Source organism: Phoca vitulina, unplaced genomic scaffold (assembly GCF_004348235.1).
Source record: "Phoca vitulina isolate PV1807 unplaced genomic scaffold, GSC_HSeal_1.0 scaffold2, whole genome shotgun sequence".
NCBI classification, from domain to species: domain Eukaryota; kingdom Metazoa; phylum Chordata; class Mammalia; order Carnivora; family Phocidae; genus Phoca; species Phoca vitulina.
Genome location: NW_022589705.1, coordinates 56,324,096 through 56,349,810, shown reverse-complemented (window position 1 = coordinate 56,349,810; position 25,715 = coordinate 56,324,096). Strand labels below are relative to the sequence as shown.

Below are 25,715 nucleotides of genomic sequence, written 5' to 3'. Positions count from 1 at the left end.
CTGCCTGTGTTTTTCCTAGGAATTTTATGGTTTCAGATCTCATATTTAGGTCTTTAATCTTTGAGTTTATTTTTGTGTATGATGTTAGAAAATGGTCCAGTTTCATTCTTTTACATATAGCTGTCCAGTTTTCCCAGCACCATTTATTGAAGAGACTATCTTTTCTTCATTGTATAATTCTTGCCTTCTTTGTCACAGATTAATTGACCATATAAACATAGGTTTATTTCTGGGCTTTCTATTCTGTTCTGTTTGTGTGTCTATTTTTGTGCCAGTACCACTGTTTTAATTATTATAGCTTTATATTATATCTTGAAATCTGGGATTTTGATACTTCCAGCTTTATTTTTCTTTCTCAAGATTGCTTTGGCTATTTGAGGTCTTTTATAGTTCCATACAAATTTCAGGATTGTTTGTTCTAGTTCTGTGAAAAATGCTGTTGGTATTTTGATAGGGATTGCATGGAATCTGTAGATAGCTTTGGGTAGTATGGACATTTTAACAATACTAATTCTTCCAGTCCATGAGCATAGTGTTTCACTTCCTTGGTTAAATTTATTCTTGGTATTTTATTATTTCTGGTGCAGTTGTAAATGGAATTGTTTTCTTAATTTCTCTTTCTAGTACTTTGTTATTAGTGTATAGAAATGCTACTGACTTCTAGGTATCCTGCAGTTTCACTGAATTTATTCTAGTAGTTTTTTGGTGTAGTCTTTAGGATTTTTTATGTATAATGTCATGTCATCTTCGAATAGTGACAGTTTAACAGCTTCTTTACCAGTATGGTTGCCTTTTATTTCTTTTTCTTGTCTGATTGCTGTAGTTAAGACTTCCAGGACCATATTGAATAAAAGTGGTGAGGGTGGATGTCCTTATCTTGTTCCTGATCTTAGGGGAAAAGCTCTCAGTTTTTCACCATTGAGTATGATGTTAGCTGCAGGTTTTTCATATATGGCTTTTATTATGTTGAGATATGTTCCCTCTAAACCCACTTTGTTGAGAGTTTTATCATGAATGGATGTTGAATTTTGTCAAATGCTTTTTCTGCATCTGTGAGAGGATCATATGATTTTTATTCTTTGTTTTGTTGTGGTATATTATGTTGATTCATTTGTAAATATTGAACCATCCTTGCATCTCCCTGAATAAATCCCACTTGATTGTGGTGAATGATCCTTTTAATGTGTTGTTGAATGTGGTTTGCTAATATTTTGTGAGGATTTTTGCATCTTTGTTCATCCAGGGATATTGGCTGCTAGTTTTCTGTTTTTGTGGTGTCTTTGTCTGGTTTTGATATCAGAGTAATACTAGCCTTATAGGATGTATTTGGAAGCTTTCCTTCCTTATCTATTTTTTGGAATAGTTTGAGAATAGGTATTAACTATTCTTGAAATGTTTGGTAGAATTCAACTGTGACTCCATCTCATCCTGGACTTTTATTTTTTGGTTATTGATTCAGTTTTGTATGCTAATTTGGTCTGTTTAGATTTTCTATTTCTTCCTGATTTAGTTTTGAAAGATTGTATCTTTCTAGGAATTTATCCGTTTCTTCTAGATTGTCTAGTTTGTTGGCATATAATTTTGGTAATATTTTCTTATAGTCCTTTGTATTTCTGTGGTGTTGATACCTCTCCTCTTTTGTTTCTGATTTTGAGTCCTTTCTCTTTTTTTTCCTGATCAGTCTGGCTAAGGGTTTATCAATTTTGTTTATCTTTTCAAAGAACCGGCTCTTGATTTTATTGATCTTTTTATTTTTTACTTAAGAATTTTTTTTTTTAATTTAAGTAATCTCTACACCCCTTGTGAGGCTTGATCTCAATAACCCCCAAGATCGAGTCACATGCTCTTCTTACTAGGCAAGCTAGGTGCCCCTTACTGATTTTTTTCTATTGTTTTTAAATTTTTATGTCATTTATTTCTGCTCTGATCTTTATTATTTTCTTCAACTCACCTTGGACTTTGTTCTTCTTTTTCTAGTTCCTGTATGTGCAAGTGTAGGTTATTTGAGCTTTTTATTATTTCTTGAGGTAGGGCTGTATTGCTGTATATTTCCCTCTTAGAACTGCTCTTGCTGCATCTCAAAGATATTGGATTATTGTGTTTTCATTTTCATTGTCCCCATAACTCACTTAAGTCATTTAGTCTTAAGTACCAAAATTGAGTATCAGGTAATAGTGATAGAAGGACTTAATTTCTGATGGCTGTGTAGTAACCCATGGGAAATGAACTGATTTTGACTCAGGTGAACCCTCATAAACATTCTGGTTACTGCTTATCTTGATAGAGTTAATTCAGAAACTGGATCCTGAAAACAAAAGCTGAGTATGACTTCTTAATTGGCAATTTTCTTATGGTAAAGAATTATGGTCCTTTGTGTAAATGAATGAATTAGAAATAAAAATTTAGATTATTTCCCTATTTATCATTTTTTATTTTTTTTATTTTTAAAGATTTTATTTATTTATTTGACAGAGAGATAGAGGGATAACACAAGCAGGCAGAGCAGCAGGTAGAGGGAGAGGGAGAACAGGCTTCCCGCGGAGCAGGGAGCCCATTGTGGGGCTCGATCCCAGGACCCTAGGATCATGACCTGAGCCAAAGGCAGACGCTTAACCATCAGAGCCACCCAGGTGCCCCACTATTTATCATTTCTTAAACATTTATTTATATTATTGATATAATTCACATACCGTAATTTGTCCCTTTAAATTGTATAATTCAGTGATTCTTAGTATATTCACAAAGTTGTACAGTCATCACCATTTTCTAATTCCCTTAAAGAAACTCTATGCGCATTAGCAGTCATTACCCATTTCCCCCTCCTTTTATCCCTTGGAAGCCAGTAATCTACTTTCTGCCTTTATGGATTTGCTTATTCTGGAAATTTCATATAAATGGAATCCTATAGCACGTAGCCTTTTGAGTCTGGCTACTTTCACAAAGCATAATGTTTTCAGGGTTCATTCATGGTGTAGCATGTATAGTACTTCATTCCTTTATTCTTTAAAAATACTCCATTGTACAGATATATGGCATTTTGTTTATCCGTCCATCAGTTAATGGATACTTGAGTTGTTTCCACTTTTGGGCTCTTAAGAATAATGTTGCTATGAACACTCATGTACAAGTTTTTTATGGTCATATGTTTCCATTTCTTTTGGGCGTATGCCTTGAGTTTGTAATTCTTGTTGCTGTTCCTTTTGTTAGTGATTTTACTAAACTAATTCCACAAATTTTGTACTCTTTGTCATCGTTGGCCACTGAAATCTCTGATTAGTTAGCTTAATGATCATCTTATTATTAGAGCTTTCCTTAAATGCCTTAATCTAATAAGTCTCCCAGCCTTTGCTGAGTGACTGTGTGTGCATGTTGGAGTATGTCTTCATTGCTCCAAAGAGAAGCTTATAACTCTGATTTAGTCTTCACTCCACATTAGCAGAGAGCCTCAAAGTCAGCCAGTGATTAGAAATGAGGGTCTTCTTGGGCAAGCACACAGCCCTGCATATGTGCATGGCCTTCTTGAGTCCCAGGAATATATCAAGAGTATTTCAAAGACCTCAGTGGAACTCCTATTCCCGAACTTTTCATTTTAAGGTTTTTGGTTAGCTTCTTGTTTGCTCCAACTCTTACTGCCTCTTTAGGCAGCTGGGATGTCACTGTTGCCATTGGTTGTTTTGACAAATGTCCTGGGGAGAAGGCTATTTGCAGTGAGGGAACTCTGAATCAGGTCAGAAAAAGACAAGGCCTGCCAAATGGAGATTTCCAGGGAACTTCCAGACTTGTCAAATAATGACAGTTCTCTGAGGATAGGACTTTTGGAGAATTCTGAACCTATTCTGCTCTAATTCTAAACCTATCTCCCCCTTAGTGGTTGCTAGGCTGCTGGTTTTCTGGGCTACCATGATTGTGCGACTGTTGGTTTTGTGAGACTGTTGGTTTTCAAGGCTACCATAGAAATGGGGAAAGGGAGATGGATATAGGGCAACTTAAAATGTCTCAGATCTCACTGTTGTTACTGAGATCAGCTATTTTCTTGAGTAAATACTTCTCAGGTTGTTGCAGGCTTTTGATTAATTTCCAGGGTTCTGGAAAAGTTGATTTTGGTGATTTTTGCTAGTAGTCTGAATGCTTTTATGGAAGAGTGAATTTTTGGAGTTCATTCAGAAGTGCTCAGCTTCCCTATTTGTCATTAATATTTTTAAAATGTTAGATATATAATGTCTTCTGTTTCTGTTGAAAAAGTAATATATCACATTTTTATTACTAAGCCTTCGGTGCTTAGTATGATACAGGAAATAAACACATTAATGAATTAATGTTAGTTTTCATATTTTATGTATACGTCATTTATTTATTCTGCATTTACTGAACATTTACATTGTGTTGGGTAGTGGAATACAGCTAAATAAGGCATGGTCCCTGTTTCAAGGAGCTCTGAGTTTGGTGGGTAAGATAAAGAAAAAAATCAACACCTGTAAGAGTGTGAGTGTTACAATAGAAAGATCTACTAGAAGCTGTAGAAGATTCATCTTTGTATCCTCCTCAGGGCCTGGCACACCATAATTTCTCACTTGGACTATTTCACCAGTATCATCAACATCATCATTATTTTTGTCTTTTCAGTTTCCATATCACAAGCAGGATGATCTTTATGGAATGCAAATTAGATCATGTCACCCCTGTCTCTGTAAAGTCTTTCAGTGATTTTCATCAAGCATAGATTCTAGTCCCAGAATCTTTCTTCTAGCCTTTAGCTCTCCGAAATATTTGATAGCTTTTGCCCCTCCAACCTGTAACTCCTCCTTTCATGATAGTGGCCTCAGTCCCATTCCTGGAATATGGCACAACTCTTTCTTGTCTCAGTCTTCACATACATTGTTTTTTGTGCTGGGAATACCTGTTTCCTAGCTCTTTGCTCCCACCTGACTTCTAATCAGTCTGGTATCTGCCTAAATATTACTTAGTAGCTTCCCTAACTACATGGCTGTCATTCTGATTTATATATTCTTATTTTACCCTGTTTTCTTCTTATAATCTTTATCACAGGATTTTCATATTTGTATATTTGAAACTATATATTTATTTTTGTGAATATTTGTTTTATCTGTATTTAGCTTAGGATATAATCTCTGTGAGGAGGAGTGTCTTTTTGCCACAGTATACCCTTAGTTAATATTCATAAGTGAGACAATCAGTCAATAGAAAGCATTCAAGCAAAATATATATTGATCTGAATTTAGCTTAGAGGGTGCCCAGTTCTACCATGTAGCAATGCTTGTGCAGTCTCGAAGGAATAGTACATGTTAGATGAAAAGGGGTGGGATATTCTTGGATGGCAATAGTAACATCATGTGCAAAGGCCCAGAAGTGTGAGAAAATAAGATTTAGGAAACTGATTGTCAAACTTTTTGGTTTTAGTACTCCTTTACAGTCTTAAAATTGAGGATTCCAAAGAGTTGTGGGTTGTTTTTTTTTTTAAGATTTTATTTATTCGAGACATAGAGATAGAGAGCATGAGCAGTGGCAGAGACAGAGGGAGACGGAGAGGCAAGCTCCCCACTGAGCCAGGAGCCCGATGTGGGGCTCGATCCCAGGTCCCTGGGATCATGACCTGAGCCGAAGGCAGATGCTTAACCATTTGAGCCACCCAGGTGCCCTAAGAGTTGTGTTTTTTAATGAAGGTTATATCAATATTTATCATATAAGAAATTAAAACTGAGAAACTTAAAAAAAACCACTTAATTCACTTAAAAATAGCAGTAAAGCTACTACATGTTAATCTAAATAACATATCTTTTATGAAAAATAACCCAAAAAATGGTAACGAGAGTGGTATTATTTTACATTTTCAAATTCTCTTAAGTGTTGGGCTTATTCAGAGACAGCAGCTAGGTTCTTAGTCTACTTCTTCATTCAGTCTGTTGCAATATGTTGTATTAGTTGCAGTCTATGAGGAAAAGCTGACCCCACTCAAATAAGTGATTGGAAAAGGAGGAACATTTTAACAGTCTTTCAGATAGTTGTGGATATTCTTCTTTGATATTAAGCCAAAGCTTAACTTGTTAGTTACAGTATCAAATGAGAAAACATCTCGGTGTACTTTTGTACTTTATTACATTAAAATCCATTGGTCTTTTTTGTGTTTTGTGGATATTTTACCCGTGTATGATTCTGTAACATGCATTGGTCATTTTGAAAATAACCGGGTTATTGAGTTAAAAAGATTTTCTAATTGGTGACATGTTCATTATAAAGTATTAGAAATCATGTTCATTGTTATCATTATAAAGTTATTAGAGAATCTTTAAGTAGTAGGAAGCTGTCAAACTCATGGAGGCAGATACAAATTATATAGAATTCTAAAACTTCGCTTGAAAGGTTGAACTTTATCATTGGCAAAAAAATACTGCCAGTTGTTTAGTGACAGGCTCATTTTACTAATTTTTCAGAAAATGTCAGCCAAATACCCAAGTCTGAATAATCATAGTTATTCAAGGGTGGGGGTTAATTAACTTATCCAGGGTCACATAGAGAACAGGTCTTTCTGATTCTGTTATATTTTATTGCCCCATGTCTAAATTATTTGGGACTTGCCAAAGCATGTTCTTACAATAGTGTATTGTGGTATTTTTCCTAGAGAGCATGAATGGTTTAAACAAGATTTGCCCAGTTACTTATTTCCTGAAGACCCCTCCTATGATGCTAACGTCATTGATGATGAGGCTGTGAAAGAAGTGTGTGAAAAATTTGAGTGTACAGAATCAGAAGTAATGAACAGTTTATATAGTGGTGACCCTCAAGACCAGCTTGCAGTGGCTTATCATCTTATCATTGACAATCGGAGAATAATGAACCAAGCCAGTGAGTTCTACCTCGCCTCTAGTCCCCCAACTGGTTCTTTTATGGATGATAGTACCATGCATATTCCCCCAGGCCTGAAACCTCATCCAGAAAGGATGCCACCTCTTATAGCAGACAGCCCTAAAGCAAGATGTCCGTTGGATGCACTGAATACAACTAAGCCCAAATCTTTAGCTGTGAAAAAAGCCAAATGGCATCTTGGAATCAGAAGTCAAAGTAAACCGTATGACATTATGGCTGAAGTCTACCGAGCTATGAAGCAGCTGGATTTTGAATGGAAGGTAGGAAATTGTATATTCAGATCATTTGTAAAAGTTTGCTTTTTTATTTTTTTGTATAGTAAGCTGCTCTGATCTACTGAGTTGAGTACTTAGGTCAATAAAAAAGTTGTTTTTGATTTAGATACAAATTTAGTGGTCTTGATGCTTCTGAATGATAAACCCCATTTTTCCATTAATATACCAGGTGCATTCAATACTAAACAAAGTTCTGAAAGCATGAAGAGTTGTTGATGCTGAGGACCTACAATATTTTTTATTTAGAGACTAGCATTCTTGGCCAAGAAACAGAAAGTAATCAACCTGAAATCACCTGAGAAAATAGTCCACCTATTTCCACCTGCATCATAGCAATAAAAAGTCATGTGTCTTTGAAGATGCTATGTTTTTACTTTTCTTTCTTTTCTTTTTCCCACTAGCTATAACAGCTAGGGGTCAATACAAATGATACCATCAGGACATATTTATTCAATCAACAAATACCTTTCTCTAGATTAAGAAAATCTCTTTTATTTGGCCAGTGCTTTTAATCCTTGGTTATGTGTATTTTTCTTACTCTTAGCCCCAAATTTTCTTTTTTTTTTTTAAATAGTGCTCAAATTCATTGCAATTCTATTTGAGTATATGTGGGAGGAAAAGCATTTTTTTCATTTCAGATATCCTTTCATTCTTGTTCCTTTCTTGAGGACTATGAATGTATTTTTAAAGGAGGAATTTTTAAAAATGTTCAAATATACCCTATATATATTCATTTGACATGTTTGAAACATCTGTCATTTCCATTTTATTTGTACATGAAATGAATAAACAAGATAATAGTTCCTTAAAACGATTTAAAAACCAGATCCCCCTTTGCTTAAGCAATTTAGTTAAGAGAGACACTAATGTCTTTAAAATTACATACAGAAAAGAATTTGGAACTCATTTGATAGATGTTTTGAAAACCCAGAATCATCTTTATCTGAGCTGCAGTTTTCTTCTCTTCAAAAGGCAAATAGTACTTCTTCACAGGATTATTGGGATACATAAATTTTGTGACAGTACCTGTTTATACTGCCTAATGCAAACCATTAACATGTTAGTTCTCTTTTATTCCTCCTACTCCATATTAATAGGTAAAGGTATTCAAGTTGAGGCTGGGTGACCAGAATTATTGTTGACATTTTAGAGCAGAGGCATAGCTAGAATGAAGGCTAGACCGTATATAATCTCTGAGTTCCCTTTAAATTTCTATTGATCTGCACAGACAATACTATTAGTGGAGATTAAATAAATACTAAACTGTCATGTAATATGAAAAGATCATTCAGGAATTCCTTCTCTACCCCACCTCTGTCCGTTATTTCTTTTGATATTCTTTGCAATAAAATAAGGGAGATATTGTGCAGTTTGTTTTTTTAACATTTTTCCTTAAAAAAGATTTCACATTTTAGGTAGTGAATGCGTACCATCTTCGTGTAAGAAGAAAAAATCCAGTGACTGGCAATTATGTGAAAATGAGCTTACAACTTTACCTGGTTGACAATAGAAGCTATCTTTTGGACTTTAAAAGCATTGATGGTAAGGAAGCTATGCAGGCATGAGCTCTGAGAAGATAAAACTTGGCCCTAGTTGACAGGATGTTAAATCATCTCAAAGACATGGTGGGTAGGTCTTCTATACTGGTTTTTAAGTAATCTAGAGTTAACTAAAAATTCAAGTGAAGTGAAAAGGATTGAAGATGTGGACTATCTCTAACCCAGCACCTCTCCAAAAGATGTGCCTCCTTGGCATAAAAAACTCACTTGAAGTGTTGGCTGTGGAGCAAAAGTAAGGAATAACAGGGAGGCAATTTTAAAATTGCCTGATGTTAAGTTCTTTGTCACATTTCTTCATTCATATTTTATTATTGTTAGGATTGTAATATCTAAACTTCTCCGTTCATCAACTTCCCTCATCCTGGTTGGCCAAATGAACCTCTCCTTGTATTCAGGTTGGATTTTGATGCCCCAGCCATTCAGGAGACGAAGGAGTCAGGGAGGTGTGGGTTGTGTCTAAGTATTTAGTGGGTACCAGAAGTCAAACTCTCATGAACCAAATATGCTTGTTCAGTTCAGAGGCCCAAGTGGGATAAAAACAGTAAACCAGGGGTCAGGTGCTGGATAGAACCAGAGAACTGAGTTCAGAGTTAGGGAAGTTGTTTTCAATAGAACAGTTAAATTTTATTCTTGAGCTACCACTGGCTGTCATCAGAATTACCATCATCAGAATTACCTAGAATTCTTATTAAAATGCAGATTGTTGGGAACTACCCCCAGATCTACCAAGTCAGAATTTATTTCTAGAGGTGAGTCCTGGGAAACTGGAAATCTTTATTTTTAACAAGATTTTCTTCGCCCCATTCCCAGGCAATGTGTACTGAAGGTTCAGAACCACTGTATAATGGTAACTTTTATTTTTATTTTAATGATATTTTTTGTTAACATGCTGCAAGAAAATAACCCTTCAGGGATCTGCTTTCTTCAAATGGGGTATCAGTTTTGATTTCAAGGCTGATGCCAAATACTGTGTTGAGAAGGATTTAGGGGTGACATTTTGACTGTTAGTGTTGTGGTTGATGAGTGATGTCTGTTATGATGTGGGAGGAAAGGGGTATTGCCACCCCTGCTCTTAAAACTCTGAAACATGACATCCGTGAAGTTGCCCTTGTTCAGATATGTTTACTCAGTTTTCTGAATGTAGCATCTTCATAGGACTTGGGCAAATATACCTTTCATATAAATTGCTCTTCTTTCATCCATTTCAGATGAGGTGGTGGAGCAGAGGTCTGGTTCTTCAACACCTCAGCGTTCCTGTTCTGCTGCTGGCTTACATAGACCAAGATCAAGTTTTGATTGTGTAACTGCGGAGAGCCATTCACTTCCTGGCTCTCTCCCTGGCTCTTTGACTGGAAGCACATTGTCTTCAGTTCCACCCCGCCTAGGCAGTCACACCATGGATTTTTTTGAAATGTGTGCCAGTCTGATCACTACTTTAGCCCATTGATGATGTTTCTCTAGTTTCTGTCTTTCTGTTATTACACTGTGAAAATCAGATAGATTCTTAAAATTATTATTTTACTTATGGATATCATATACTCTGGAATACTGATGGAGAGTCATGAATATTTCCAGGGGACACTCAATGCCATTGAAATTACTGAAAACAAAAAAGTCTGACATTTTATTTACCTGTGGACATCTGTAATTCTATTTTGCCTATGATAAATTCATAGAGGCAGTATCTTTAATTGGTGAACATTGATGAAGATTATTGTTACTTTAAAATTGTGAGTTCACTACAGATGATTAATACACCTTCACTGGTGAATCCTCTCATCACAGGGTGGTTTGGCAACACCTCTTTGCTTTACTATTTAATGTAGGTAAATCTACTTTATTTCCTAAAGTTCAGCAGGCTTTAAGCTGTGTTTATACACCCAGTTCTCTTGCACAAGATAAAAAAAATAATAATAATAACACAGCCATTAATAAGATGATATTTAAATGTTGAAGCCTTAAAGGCTGGCCCCAAAAATTTCAGAAGCCAAGTTCTAGTAGTTTTAGCTTTTGCAAATACTGCCTAGTGTTTAATAGAAGGGCTGTGGTCCTGGAACAGGTAACTGGTTTCCAGGTTCCTTAAAAACATCTTATAACCAGCTAGAGGTTTTATTTCGAGATTTCCTTGAATAACATTTATCTTAAGAGTCTTCAGTGTTCTACTCAGTATTGGAACATCTGGAATTGTAACAATTTTTGTGTTTTTCATAAACTTAACATTTTTTAAAAAACAACATCATTTTAAAATATGCCTTCAAAACTACCTTTCTCAAATTCTTTTTGGCTCTATTTATTTTTGTATTTTACCAAGCATGATAAAATAGTTAAATGAAACAAAGCAAAATATCAACAGTCCCTTAAAAGAGAACTCTTATCTTTGATTTAATGTATGTGGTGGTGGGGAGTGTGTGCGTATGTCACCCTGCATCCCACAATGCTAATTCCTCATCTAAAGTTCAAGTTTGTTATCACAGCCACCCCTCTCCCTCACCTTCCCACCACCATTTACTTTGTTGTTTGATCCTTGGTGGCTGGTTGACTTAGCTTTTAAATCTTTTCTGGTTCCCTTTCTTTGTTCTATATCTTGGTTGCTAGCCATCCAGTTTGAAAACAGTTTTGGCCCTAAGGGCTTTTGTGTATTTCCAAAGCTTGTTAGGCTGTGATCTTCACTGTTGAGGCTGTTAGGATAGGGAAGCCTTAAACCTTTAAAAAAAAAAAATCTCTCTTGAATAAATGTATGTGTTGTTTACATATATACATATATGTATTCACACACCAATGCTTTTAAAGGAAAACCAAACAGTTTCTTTGTTTTGCTTTGTGCAGGTTTTTTTTTTTTTTAAAGATTAAAAAGAAACCTGTGTACAGCAGAGTAGATAATAGCTCATTGCTTATATTGTTTTAGTGAAAGTATTTAATTTTTAAATTATGTGTAATTTATCTAATTTGTATTTATTAATGTTTAATATGTTGTAATTAACACTCTCATTCACCTGACTTACCCTAGAAAAGATTAAGCTCTTGGAAACAGGTTTCTCTTTGCCAAAAATAATGTTTTCTACCAAGAAGTGAATGAAAATCTTTGGCCAAGTTTCTCTTATGTTTAGGGAAGATAAGCATATCTATCTTTAAGTAGTTTTGAGTCAAGAGTTTGCAGTGTGTCACATCATATTGGTTTATAGAACTTTTTAAAAATTGTGTTAGTAACTTTTAAGTCTGACTTCTTAATATCAAAAGGAATCTTTGCCAATTTGGGAAAAAGGGTGGGTTTGCATTAAACTGTTTTAAGTTTAAACCTTTGAAAGATTGCCATCTAGTGGCACCAAAGGGTACTTTTTGTGATTGTTTTTATAGGGATAAGCAGTCCTGCTGTGCATTATAGATAGGGCATAATTTTGACCTCTCCAAACGTGTAAATACCTCTTTTGGGAAAAACAGGGCCACCTCATAATATTTGCTTGACTATGATTGACCTTATAAATAGGAATTAATCTGATGATTCCTTATCCCCAATGACAAAATCCCTAACAATTTTGAAGGTGGAGAAACAGCAGCAAGGAATACAGTGGCATTTTAGCTTTGTTAGTCGAATAAATCAGATATTAAAAACTTATTCATAACAAAATTACTTTATATTGGTGATTATCATGTTTATGGAGAATTAAAAATATTATATACTGTTTTCTCATTCTTGCCAGTATTTGTGAATATCTACATTTTGATGGTTATCTGTTGAATTTTAGGAGAACCAGGGTTGCAGTTTTGGTTCTCATATGCTTATGTTTTTAAAGCATAGCTACTCTGAATCTAGAAGGCATAGTAAATTGCTTTATATAGAGAAGATTTCAGGAGGCTCAATCCAGCATAATAGGGGCTGGAACATTGTCATAGGAGGTTTTTGTTGCTAATGGGCAGAAAGAGGGAATGAATCAATTGCTAAATTCACACATTTCAGTCTTGTAAGTTGGTTAATTGTGGATGTGGTATGTGGTTGTTAGATCTTGGGTGGGAAGAATTTCTTCAAGTTAAGATTTTGGAGGAGAGCTTCTATTACTAGGTTATAAAGACTTAGCTACATCATGGAAATGGACTCCATATGGTTCTATAATAGCATTTCCCACACTGTATCCCTGAGGTGCTCTGCTGAAAAACGAGCCCATTGAGCAAGTTTGGAAAATGTTATATGCCATACTCCTGCTTGAGGATGACAATGAATATGAGCATTAAAGACTTTGAAAAGTCCTTCAGTGAAAAAAAGAAAACTTTAACCCTGCTTTGCCCAAATTAATTTAACTACTTTTAAACTTAATATCCCATGGGAAAAGGCAAATGTGGAAAGTACTATTTTAGGAAAATTATTGTCCCAGGTTGCTATAATTAGTTATAATATATATGTAATACATATATTACATATATAATACATATGTAATTATATAATTATAATTAACATAGGAAAGAAGAGAATTAAGATACTTTTCTCCTTATCAGTTGTTGGAGAGAATATGGTTCAGAATCAGAAAAATTTCATTTTAACTGTGGACATACTCATTTTGAGCAAATGCTGGACTAAACAGAATTTCGTATGGCCGTGATGTGTTTCATAGCACCTTGATTTTCTTAATCAGGTTGTGGTATTGTTTGGGAGCAAAATTTGTGTTTAATGGATAGCTGAAAAACCTTAAACCAGATTACTTGTAAAAAAGGCCTAAGAAACTAGTGACTAATGCTTATGGCTCTGCGGCTCTGTGGGCAATGAGTCTATGACATTGATTCTCACTTTCAAAATGTATAGTCAGTGAACATTTTCTAAGTACAGGACACCATACTTAGATCTAATTCCTGTAATCTTTAACGTAGGAACAGATAACAAATTGAATAGGGAGGTAGGCAAACTATTTCAAGTCAGGTTTTTGTTTTGATCAACAAACTTTTGGCACACTTTTGTAACCTCAAGTGTTTGCACTCCTTAATATTAGCCGTCTATACTAGGAGCCTAAATTAATTGGAAGTACCAGTATTTCTCGGTCAGGGAACTGGCTATATGTTTTACAGACAATTCTCCATTTTCTGCAAATAGGGTTCCCATGACAGTTACGTAATTGTGGGCTTGTTTTTTCTTATTCTGTAGCCAGTTTGTACTCAGGGAACATAAATTGTTTTTTTATATTAGAAGAGACCTAATTGAGAAAATAATCATAGACAACTGTTATAGGTTTTTTGACTATTTGAATTTATCTGTAGCTTCTATTAATGTGCAGTATACTGAGTTAATATAAGCACTGTACCTTCCATTTATAAAATATAAAAGCTTAGAATGTGCCTACCACAGACACAGTATCTTTGTCTATTCACTGGTTAATAATTTAAATCCTGTTACTGGCTGTGAAATCCCAATATCTAAATGCTAACCATGTTCACAGTTTTGTCTGGTTTTGTTTTTAAAGAACGCCACCTTTTCAGTCTGGCATTTCTTTACCTGGTCATTCTGTCACTCTGTGACTTTTTAAATAGGGAAGGTAATTTATTTTAACAATAGTTCTCAGAGGCTCTATTAGAAATTCTGGATGAGGGATATGTGCAATTGGTTAGTAAGTCACACCTATGTTGGACCTCAGTTAGTAACCTCTAAAGTGGGAGGAATAGTCTAAAAGGCCTCCGAGGTACCTTTGAGCTTTAAAGTTCCGTCTGCTTTTTTTGTGTGATTTGTATTAGTGTTCACTTTTTATATATTTAGAGATTTTATACTAGTGTGAATGTTCTGTATTTGTTTGGTGAGGCATTTTAAAGGTATATACTTGAAAAAAAAATTTAAATACAGCTGTCCTCTGGAATATAAATGGCAAAAATCATCCAGAAAACCAAACACATTAAAACATGTGCACTTGGCATAAGCAAAATATTACTAACTTGAAGTATTGGAAGTGTTCCATACATTTTATAGTGATTTTTAGATCCAGAGACCATATCTATTAACTTAGTTAATACACTACAGTAACTTTGTGAGGTATAACCATTTTCCAGTTGAGGAAGCAGGACCACAAAGCTCTTCATAAAGCTTTAATGCCATACAAGTATTCAGCGATGATCACTGCTTTTTCTACGCCACCTTCCTCTAGGGGAGAACAGTCTGAATCACCGAAACATCTGAGTAGTTAGGTAATAAAGATAAACACAGATGTATTGCTTTCAAGTCTTAGAGTGACATAATGTAGTCTTAACTGAATATTTCTTAATTATTTGAACCGGTTGATTGTACTAAATAAAATTATCTGAAGTATTTATGATTAGCATACTGATATTTATAAGTACTTCTGAGTTATTGAGGGTGCTTATAAAATACTGAAGAAACTTTTAGGCATGATTCTTCCTTTATTTACATGATCCTTGTAGCATAGTCTTTTATAAAAAGTAAAACTAGCCCCAGCCCCTGTCTTAAATTATCATAGTTTTTGACTGTTATCTGAATTAGGCTTATCTAAATTTCATATGCAGATTGATGATTTTTCATTTTGTATGGGTATTTAGAAGATAAACACTGTTTTCATAGAGTATATCTCTGTTCACAAACTACCTAATTATTATTGGCTTGATAGTCTCCCAAATCTTACAGAACTTTGAAATGTAATTTGTTTGATGAGCTTTAAAAAATGATATGTTACTTAAACAAGTGGCAGGCATCCTTACTAGCCTTTCCACATATAATCTTGATGGATTTGATGCCACTGTACAGTAATAGCATAAAGAACAGGACTCACAGTCTAGACTGGATTACGTTTTAATTAAACTTTTTCAGCCATAACCTGATAAGAATCAGGCTGGGTCTAGAAGTTACCAGACTGTGGGCCTGTATTAACGTAGCGAGGCAGTGTTCGTGTTTACTGCCACCCTTGCAGAGCAGTGCCAGTGTGTAAGCCATGACTGTGATGCGACTTTGGGTAACGATTCTTTATATCCAAAGCAGTTTAGATTTTATGGAAGTAGCTCATGATTATTTGGACAAGCAAGGTAGGTAAATTTCAATTACATTTAAAGTGCAATTAAGGAAACCCCAGAGTAGTGTGTTCTTTCCAGGAAAAAAAGCTTAAGTATTTGTAGGAATATCCTAGCATGAAAACTTTTCTGAACATACACAGAGTTTTGACAAGGTTAACTACTTTGTGTTGATTTAAAATTTCAAGGAGGAATAGGAATGTTCTAGCCAAGGAGAACTACATAGTTAGTTTTTTGCTGCTTATAAGCATTATTTCTCACAGCTCAAAATCCCTTTTAAGTTAGTTTTGTTACAAAGAAAGGCCATTCTTCTGGACGGATAACATTTTCCTGAATGGGAAAAACAAAAACAAAAAACAAATAGATCCATTGCTCTAAACAAAACACCTTAATTGTGCCTTCTCAAATTATAGGAATACTAATAATTAGTCAAAAATGTGTCTGAAGTCATTTTTCTAATTGCTCTCATTTTTCCTTAGTTCTGCCCTCCACAAATGGTTACATTGTTTGCTTTTGCCTGTTTGCTTTTTAGGCTCCTTTGGACATACCTCACCCTATCACTGTCAGAAGCTGTTCACTGGATGTATTTTTCTTTTCCTTTTATGTTGCTTCACTTTTTAAGTCACTTTGGTGAAATTTTAGCTGCTTTCTCATGTTTTTAAAATGAATGCAGTGATTAACAGTCTTTACATTTCAACCCTTTAAAATGTTTGTAAAGGCAAGAAATAATGCAGAGCAAAGAACAAAAATCTAACTTGGAATGTGATTCTCAGTTTGGTTGGATTTCCTCATCTACAAAATATGGACGATAACCTACCTCACAGATGTGTGTGAGTAACTGTTTGAAGGCCCTCACTTAAATACAGGGTTTATCATCATATTTAAGGTAAATCCCTTCCTTTTTTTAATAGAAATCTTTGATACTGATAGGATGAATATCTTGATTTTAGGTAAGTCTCATGCGGTAAGAATATAGTGGTAAAAACGTTTTGAGACCATAGTTTCACAAATTATGGTATTCTTATTTTAAGTGACTTAAAATTTCTTGAAAATATCAAATATTCAAATTTGAACTTGTCTTTTGTGGCAACAAATATTCAGAACTTCTTAAAATGTTGGCTGAAGCTGCCTTAATGTACCAAAATACAGCTTTCTCTCAAGACTGTTCACAAATATCTGGTTGTACAGTGTTTTGTGTGTTTAATGTAAAATTGTTAGAGAACTGTGAACTCTAAGCAGAGTAATCTAAATATTGTTTTAAGAAGAATGTCGGTGTTCTTTGTCATGTATGCTTAAATATCATACAGTGAATTTTGAGTTCAACAAATAAAACTGAAAGTTGATAGCCATTAGGTTATGGCCATGACAATCATAAGAAAATGTAAGATTGGATATTAGTCAAAAAATTTTCAAGAATATCCTGCGTTCATTTTTTCTTAGCCTATTTTTGAAAAAGAAGAAAATATCCCATAGACTGATATATTCACCTGTCAAAGCACTTGGTACATATCTATTAAAATCTTTTTAAAACTTTTGAAATTGGGATCACTTTTTATAATTTATTTCAGGAAAAAGGAAAAAAGCCCCGACTTCGAATGCTTTTGTGTTTTAATAACCATAGATTCAAATTTCAGTTTTGTTTGTTATGTATTTTTTGTGGGTGTTAAATGATTGGTGGGAAGGCTCTGTCTTCCAGTAACCACATGGTAAAGATGTCATCTTGAACTACACAGCATTTCATAGTTACAGGTTCTCCCTGATTAATATTTGCACTGTGCGTACTCATAGGTAACAAACACAAAAGAGAAAAGCAGCTTGATTGCTTATAAGGTTTTTTCACAAAATCAAATTAAAGTCTCTGGTTAATGTGAAAGCTATTTTTGTTTCTGCTTAGTCATTAAGCTAATATTCTACATGTCAATTAATAGTTACAGAGAAAGCTTTTGTAGAAAATGATTGCCTAAGATTCCTTGAAGAATTCATACCACTTTTGTCATACGTTGTAGTTTCTAACTTTAGCCATTGTATTTTCTATTGATGCTATAACAGATTACTACAAACTTAGTGACTTAACACAAATTTATTATCTTAGAGTTCTGTAAGTCAGAAGTTCGGTGTTGATTCTTCAGGTCACACAAGGCTGAAAACCAAATCACTGGTAGGGTAGGGCTCTAGGGAGTACTCTGTTTCAAGGCTCTTTCAGGTTATCGGCTGAATTTAGTTCCATGCTGCTGTGGGATTGAAGTCCCATTTCTTTTGGCTAGGGATCATTTACAGCTTCTAGAGGCAACCATCGTTCCCAGGCCTGTGGCTTCCTTCATCCCCAAGGCCAGCAACAGGGGACTCATGCTTTGTATCTCTCCTGCCTCTTCTGTCACTACATTTCTCTGACTGGGTGGCTGACTCTTCTGCTTTCCTCTTCTGATTTTAAGGGCCCCTGTGATTAAATTGGGCTCACCTGGATAATCTCTTGGTTTTAAGGCTAGCAACCTTAATTTCATCTGTAAAGTCCCATTTGCCAAGTAACATGTTTACAAGAATAACACCAGGGCATAAAGATCACAGAGGAAAAAAATCTGTTTCCCGTAGCCATAGAATAGGAAGGAAAAAGACCTCAGACTAGCAGTAGAAAGTCACACTAAAGGCTGCCTAGGCTAGAGAATGAACAATGTAGATGTGAGCCTATGTACCATTCTTACTTATCTAAATGAAACTTATCTAAAAAACATTGTTACTCTAACCCTCATTAAAACATATATAAGTAAAGATTTCAATTTGCTTTATGCAAACTTTAAAGAGATTTGTTTTTATTAGTTAAAATATTTTTCCTTTATTTCCTAAATTGCATGGGTATGGATGCTTACTGTGGGGAAATTTGAAAAGAAAACGGACGGCTGGAAGAAACTGAAGAAAATATCATCCCTACCCTTTTACCCCAAAACAAGCACTTCCTAGGAATGCTGTTATATTTTCATTGTTTTTTCTTCCTGTTTTTTCCCTTAGAATCTATGTTTTATTTTTTTTTTAAAGATTTTATTTATTTGACAGAGAGAGCGTGCACGCACAAGCAGGGGGAGCAGCAGAGGGAGAAGCAGGCTTCCCGCTGAACAGAGAGCCTGATGTGGGCCTCAATCCCAGGGTCCTGGGGTCATGAACTGAAGGCAGAGAGACACTTAACTGACTGAGCCATGCAGGTGCCCTAGAATCTATGTTTTAAAAGTTCTGAAGATGTGTGGGAGAGGGCCTGGTCAAGGGAATGCTATGTCATCTTGGAGGAGCAAGTGTTTCACAGAGGTACTCAAAAGGAGGAAGGGAAGGTTTTGTTGGTACATGTTTACAGGTTGCTGGAGGCCTGGCCCTATAAATGAATTGGAGTGTGCCAGTGTTAGCCTCCGTTAGGATCAAGTTCCTTTGAATGCTGTTGTCTATTTATATTGGTATATATTATATGATTATAATATATGTAATTATAATTTATATACAAAGATATATATTATCTTTTTGTACAAAATTAAAATGTCCATCTTTAAGTATTATGCTAGGTTATGGTTTCTAGGAGACAGATGGCATCTGCTTGGACAGCAGCGATATTACAGTGTTTACATTAAAAAACCTGGTACATCAGTGAGAAATTTAGTTTGAATGCTAGGATTTAAAGAATGGAAGAAATGTGGCTGACATTAGTGAAATAGAAATATAACCACATTGGTTATAGATAGAATGGATAGAAGCAATTCTTCTTCCTAAAAACCTATTTCGTATCAATACATAGTAATTAGGTACTAGCTTCTATTAGACCAAATGATTCATATTTTAAAAACATAGAAAATATTCAGTTTACCTATAACATCCCAACCATTCTTTCAAGTCTTAAGATTTGAATGTCAAAACCATATTTTTGTTTCTAACATCTTTCAACTACAGAAAGGCCAGGTATTAAAATAATATTTATACAGTATTACATATTGAGGATTTTAGGACATTTTTATTTATATTATTATATTACAGCCTGGGAACAACACTGTGAAGTAGACGAGTGTTACTAGCCCTGTTTTACTGAGGAAATTGAGGCTTAGAGCTGAGCTACTAAATTAGAACAAGAGACCATGTGATGAGGTGGCAAGAGGGATTCGTGGTTTCTTACTCTATTGGACAGGATTGTTGCAGGAAAGGTCTCTGCTTAGCCTGTCTCTCACTTACCACCTTGCCCACAGGCCATACTTAGCCTCACCTTCTACCATGCACCCTGGACAGGTCTTTTCTCGGAGTGTGGGGAGGGCTGCGCTTGCCTCTCACTGAGTAGCAGATTTAGTTCAGAGGGGTCCAAGCAGAAATGTATTTCCAGTCTTTGGTACCAGCCTTATCTCATACCTCAAAAAAGAAATCTGAGTCATTCCCTAATTGTCTCTTCCACCTGTACTTCTAAAGATTTTATTTTTGAGAGAGAGAGCATGCGCGTGCACGAGCAGGAGCAGAGGGGGAGGGGCAGAGGGAGAAGCAGGCTCCCTGCCGAGCAGGGAGCCCGATGCAGGGCTCGATCCCAGGACCCTGGGACCATGATCGGAGCCGAAGGCAGACGCTTAACTGACTGAGCCACCCAGGCACCCCGACATTCTGTCTCTTTACCACTTCTAGTGGGGCTCCTATACTAGATAGTTCTATTGCTGCTGTCTTAAATTAAGACCTTTTGCCTAGAATATTGGAAAAATAGTCTCTTCAGTGTATCAGCCATATTGCTGTGACAGTTTTTCTTCCTTCCTCTTTAAACATCTGACACTGTTTTCCTCCTTAAGACCTTTGAATGGCTCCTCACTCTAAGGAAAAAGCCCAAGTGAATTCTATCATATTCTAGTTGCAGCTTACCCCATTGCAGCTCTTGCCATCTCCTACCAGACACAGCATGGATTTTCCATCTGTATGTGCACCTTGTCCAGCAAACATACTTGCATGTGAAGACTAAATTTTAGTGTCACTTTATCTGTAAAACATGTCTTAATCTTCTAGGCATTTCATTCATATTCTTGTTCACTATCATTGTTATTTATAATTTTCTACCTATTTTCCTCTCTGAACTCTATGAATACTTTTTTTTAAAGTTTTTTTTCACCCTGTGCTCATCATGACAAGTGCACTCTTTAATCCCCATCACCTATTTCACCCAGCCCCCCACCCACCTCCCCGCTGGTAACCATGAGTTTTTTCTCTATAGTTGAGAGTCTGTTTCTTGGTTTGTCTCTTTTTTTCCCCTTCGCTCATTTGTTTCTTAAATTCCACATATGAGTGAAATCATATAATACTTGTCTTTCTCGGATTTGGTTCACTTGGCATTATACTCTGTAGAATTATACATGTCATTGCAGATGGTAAGATTTCATTCTTTTTTATGGCTGAGTAATATTCCACTACACACCCACACCCACCCCACATCTTTATCCAGTCATCAGTTGATGGACATTGATGGACATTTGGGCTGCTTCCATAATTTGGCTATTGGGTGCATGTATCCCTTTGAATTGATGTTTTTGTATTTGAGTAAATACCCAGTAGTGGGATTGCTGGGTAATATGGTAATTCTATTTTGAACTTTTTGAGGAAACTTCATATGGTTTTCCATAGTGGCTGCACCAGTTTGCATTCCCACCAACAGTGCATGAGGGTTCCTTTTTCTCTACATCCTCACTAACACCTATTGTTTCTTGTGTTGTTGATTTTAGCTATTCTGACAGGTGTGAAGTGATAGCTCATTGTAGTTCTGATTTGCATTTCCCTGATGATGAGTGATGTTGAACATGCTGTCATGTGTCTGTTGGCCATCTGTATGTCTTCTTTGGAGAAATGTCTGTTCATGTCTTTGGCCCATTTTTTAACTGGATTATTTGGTTTTTTTTTTTGGTGGGGGGTGAGTTTTATTAGTTCTTTATGTATTTTGGATATCAACTCTTTATCAGGTATGTCATTTGTAAATATCGTCTCCCATTCTGTAGGTTGCCTTTTAGATTTGTTGATTGTTTCCTTCACTGTGGAGAAGCTTTTTATTTTGATGTCGTCCTAATAGTTAAGTTTTGCTTTTGTTTCCCTTGCCCCAGGAACATATCTAGAAAAAAGTTGCTATGGCCAATGCCAGAAAAAGTACTGCCTGTGCTCTCTTCTAGGATTTTTATGGTTTCAGGTCTCACATTTAGGTCTTTAGTCTATTTTGAATTTATTTTTGTGTATGGTATAAGAAAATGGTCCATTTCTTTCTTTTGCATGTTGCTGTCCATTTTTCCCAACACCCATTTGTTGTATGAGCCGGTCTTTTTCCTGTTGGATGTTTTTTTCCTGCTTTGTGGAAGATTAATTGACCCTCTAATTGTGGGTTTATTTCTGGATTTTCTATTCTGTTCCACTGATCTATGTGTGTTTCTTTTTTTATTCTTTATTTAAATTCAATTTATTTAACATATACCGTATTATTAGTTCTAGGGGTAGAATTTAATGATTCATCAGTTGCGTACACCACCTAGTGCTCATTATATTGAGTGCCCTCCTTAATGCCTATCACCCAATTATCCCTTTCCCCACCCACCTCCTCTCCCCTCCAGCAACCCTCAGTTTGTTTCCTAGAGTTCAGTATTTCTTATGGTTTGCCTCCCTATTTTCATCTTATTTTTCCTTCCCTTCCCCTGTGTTCATCTGTTTTCTTTCTTAAATTGCACATGAATGAAATCGTATTTGTCTTTCTCTGCCTGACTTATTTCACTTAGCATAATACCCTCTGGTTCCATCCACGTCATTGCAAATGGCAAGATTTCATTCCTTTGATGGCTGAGTAATATTCCATTGTATATATAGACCACATCTCTATCTATTCATCCATCGATGGACATCTGGGCTCTTTCCATAGTTTGGCTATTGTGGACATTGCTGCTACAAACATTGAGGTACATGTGCCCTGTCAAATCACTATGTTTGTATCCTTTGGTTAAATACCTAGTAGTGCAATTGCTGGGTCATAGGGTAGTTCTATTTTTAACTTTTTGAGGAACCTCCATATTGGCTGCACCAGTTTGCTTTCCCATCAACAGTGTAAGAGGGTTCCCCTTTCTCCACATCCTTGCCAACATTTGTTATTTCCTGAGTTGTTCATTTTAGCCATTCTGACTGGTATGAGGTGGTATCTCATTGTGTTTTTTTTTTTTTTCTCATTGCGGTTTTGGTTTGTATTTACCTGATGTCAAGTGATACGGAGCATTTTTTTCATGTGTCTGTTGGCCATTTGTATGTCTTTGGAGAAATGCCTGTTTATGTCTTCTGCCCATTTCTTGACTAGGTTTTTTGGTTTTTGGGTGTTGAGTTTGGTAAGTTCTTTATAGATTTCTGGATCCTAGCCCTTTATCTGATAAGACATTTGCATATATCTTCTCCTATTCCGTAGGTTGCCTTTTAGTATTGTTGACTGTTTCCTTTGCTGTAAAAGCGTTTTATCTTGATGAAGTCCCAATTGTTCATTTTTGCTTTTGTTTCTCTTACCTTTGGAGATCTACCAAGAAGTTGCTGTGGCCGAGGTCAAAGAGGTAGCTGCCTGTGTTCTGGATTCCTTTCTCACATTTAGGTCTTTCACCCATTTTGAGTCTGTTTTTGTGTGTGGTGTAAGGAAATGGTCCAGTTTCATTCTCTGCATGTGGCTGTCCAATTTTCCCAACACCATTTGTTGAAGAGACTGCCTTTTTTCCATTGGACATTCTTTCCTGCTTTGTCAAAAATTATTTGACCATAGAGTTGAGGGTCCATTTCTGGGTTCTCTATTCTGTTCCATTGATCTATGTGTCTGTTCTTGTGCTAGTACCGTACTGTCTTGGTGATGACAGCTTTGTAATACAGCTTGAAATCCGGAATTGTGACGCCACCAGCTTTGGTTTTCTTTTTCAACATTCCTTTGGCTACTCAGGGTCTTTTCTGGTTCCATACAAATTTTAGGATTGTTTGTTCCAGCTCTGTGAAAAAACTGATGGTGTTTTGATCGGGATTGCATTAAATGTGTAGATCGCTTTGGGTAGCATAGACATTTTAACAATATTTGTTCTTCCAATCCACGAGCATGGGATGTTTTTCCATTTCTTTGTGTCTTCCTCAATTTCATTCATAAGTGTTCTATAGTTTTCAGAGTACATATCCTTTACCTCTTTGGTTAGGTCTCTTCCTAGATATCTTATGGTTTTTGGTGCAATTGTTAAATAGGATCGATTCCTTGATTTCTCTTTTTTCTGCCTCATTGGTAGTGTATAGAAATGCAACTGGCCTGCGTGCATAGATTTTATATCTCGTGACTTTGCTGAATTCCTGTAGCAGTTCTAGCAAATTTTTGCTGGAGTCTTTTGGGTTTTCTATTTATGTATCTGTTTTTATGTCAGTTTTTGTTATGGTTTTGATTACTACAGCTTTGTAATATAACTTTAAGTATGGAATTGTGATGTCTCCAGCTTTGCTTTGCAAGATTGCTTTGGCTAACTGGGATTTGTGGTCCCATACAAATTTTAGGATTGTTTGTTTTCTGTGAAAAATGCTGTTGGTATTATGATAGGGTTTGCATTGAATGTGTAGATTGCTTTGGGTAGTATAGACATTTCAGCATTATTTGTTCTTACAATCCATGAGCATGGAACGTCTTTCCATTTCTTTATGTTGTCTTCAATTTCTTTGATCTGTGTTTTATAGTTTTCAGAGTAGAGGTCTTTCACCTCTTTGGTTAGATTTCTTCCTAGGTATCTTATTATTTTTGGTGCAATTGTAAATGGGATTGTTAATTTCTCTTTCTGCTGCTTCATTATTTGTGTAGAGAAATGCAACAGATTTCTGTACACTGAGTTTGTATCCTGTGACTTTATTGAATTTATCAATTCTAGCAGTTTTTTGGTGGATTCTTTTGGGTTTTCTATATATAGCATCATGCCATCTGCAAATAGTGAAAGTTTTACTTCTTCCTTACCAATTTGAATGCCTTTTATTTCTTTCTTTTGTTTTACTGCTGCGTCATTTAAAGCCATTGTTTCCTTGATTTTCTATTGATTTGTCCATTGATGTCAGTGGGGTGTTAAAGTCCCTTACTGTTATTGTATTGATTAGTTTTTGTTACTCATTGTTTTATGTATTTGGGTGATTCTATGTTGGGTGCATAAATATTTACAATTATTGCATCTTCTTGTTGGATTGTCCCCTTTATGATTATATAGTGTCCTTCTTTGTCTCCTGTTACAGTCTTTGTTTTTAAAGTCTGTTTTGTCTGATAGAAGCAAGGCTACCCTGGCTTTCTTTTGACATCCGATTTGCATGATGTTTCTCCATCCTTCAATCTTTAGGTCAAAAATGAGTCTGTTGTAGGCAACATATAGATGGGTCTTGTTTTTTTTAAGATTTATTTATTTGAGAAGGGGTGGGCAGAGGAAGAGAGAATCCTGAAGCAGACTCCCGGCTAAGTGAGGAGCCCCATACGGGGCTCGATCCTGGGACCGAGATCATGACCTGAGCCGAAATCAGGAGTCAGCGGCTGAACCGACTAAGCCACCCAGGCGCCCCGAGTCTTGTTTTTTTATTCATTCTGTTATCCTATGCCTTTTGATTGTTTAGTCCACTTACATTCAAAATAACTGTTGATAGATATGTATTTATTGCCATATTATTACTTGTTTTGCAGTTGTTTCTGAATATTTTCTCTGATCCTTTGTCTTTCAGAATTTGCTGGTTTTCTTTAGTGATATATTTGGATTTCTTTTCCTTATTCTTTGCATATTTGTTAATTGTTTTTGATTTGTGGTAACCATTAGGTTTGTATGTAACATCTGCATATAGGGGTCTACATTAAGCTGATGGTCGTTTAAGTTTGAACCCATTCTTTACCCCTTTCCTCCCCATGTTTTAGATATGTGGTGTCCTGTTGTGCATCCTTTTATTTTGTGAATTTCTTGACCGTTTTTTACAGAAATACTCATTTTCACTGCTTTTGTGTTTCCTACCATCATACTTTCAGTTT

The 25,715-nt window shown here is 35.7% G+C and overlaps 1 protein-coding gene across 2 annotated transcripts in view; it reads left to right on the top strand.

Annotated features, from left to right (window-relative positions):
• PRKAA2 (protein kinase AMP-activated catalytic subunit alpha 2) overlaps positions 1-17,241 on the top strand; it is a 68,756-nt gene extending 51,515 nt beyond the window's left edge. Inside the window, exons 7-9 of one of the 2 annotated variants that reach the window (XM_032428126.1) lie at positions 6,638-7,142; positions 8,573-8,699; positions 9,925-17,241. In XM_032428126.1, the coding sequence (XP_032284017.1) occupies positions 6,638-7,142; positions 8,573-8,699; positions 9,925-10,163 (871 nt within the window). In that variant the 3' untranslated portion in view covers positions 10,164-17,241. Of the gene's footprint in view, positions 1-6,637; positions 7,143-8,572; positions 8,700-9,924 lie in introns of those variants that run through there. The other variant, XM_032428135.1, reaches the window with a different exon arrangement.
• Positions 17,242-25,715: the final 8,474 nt, after the last annotated feature.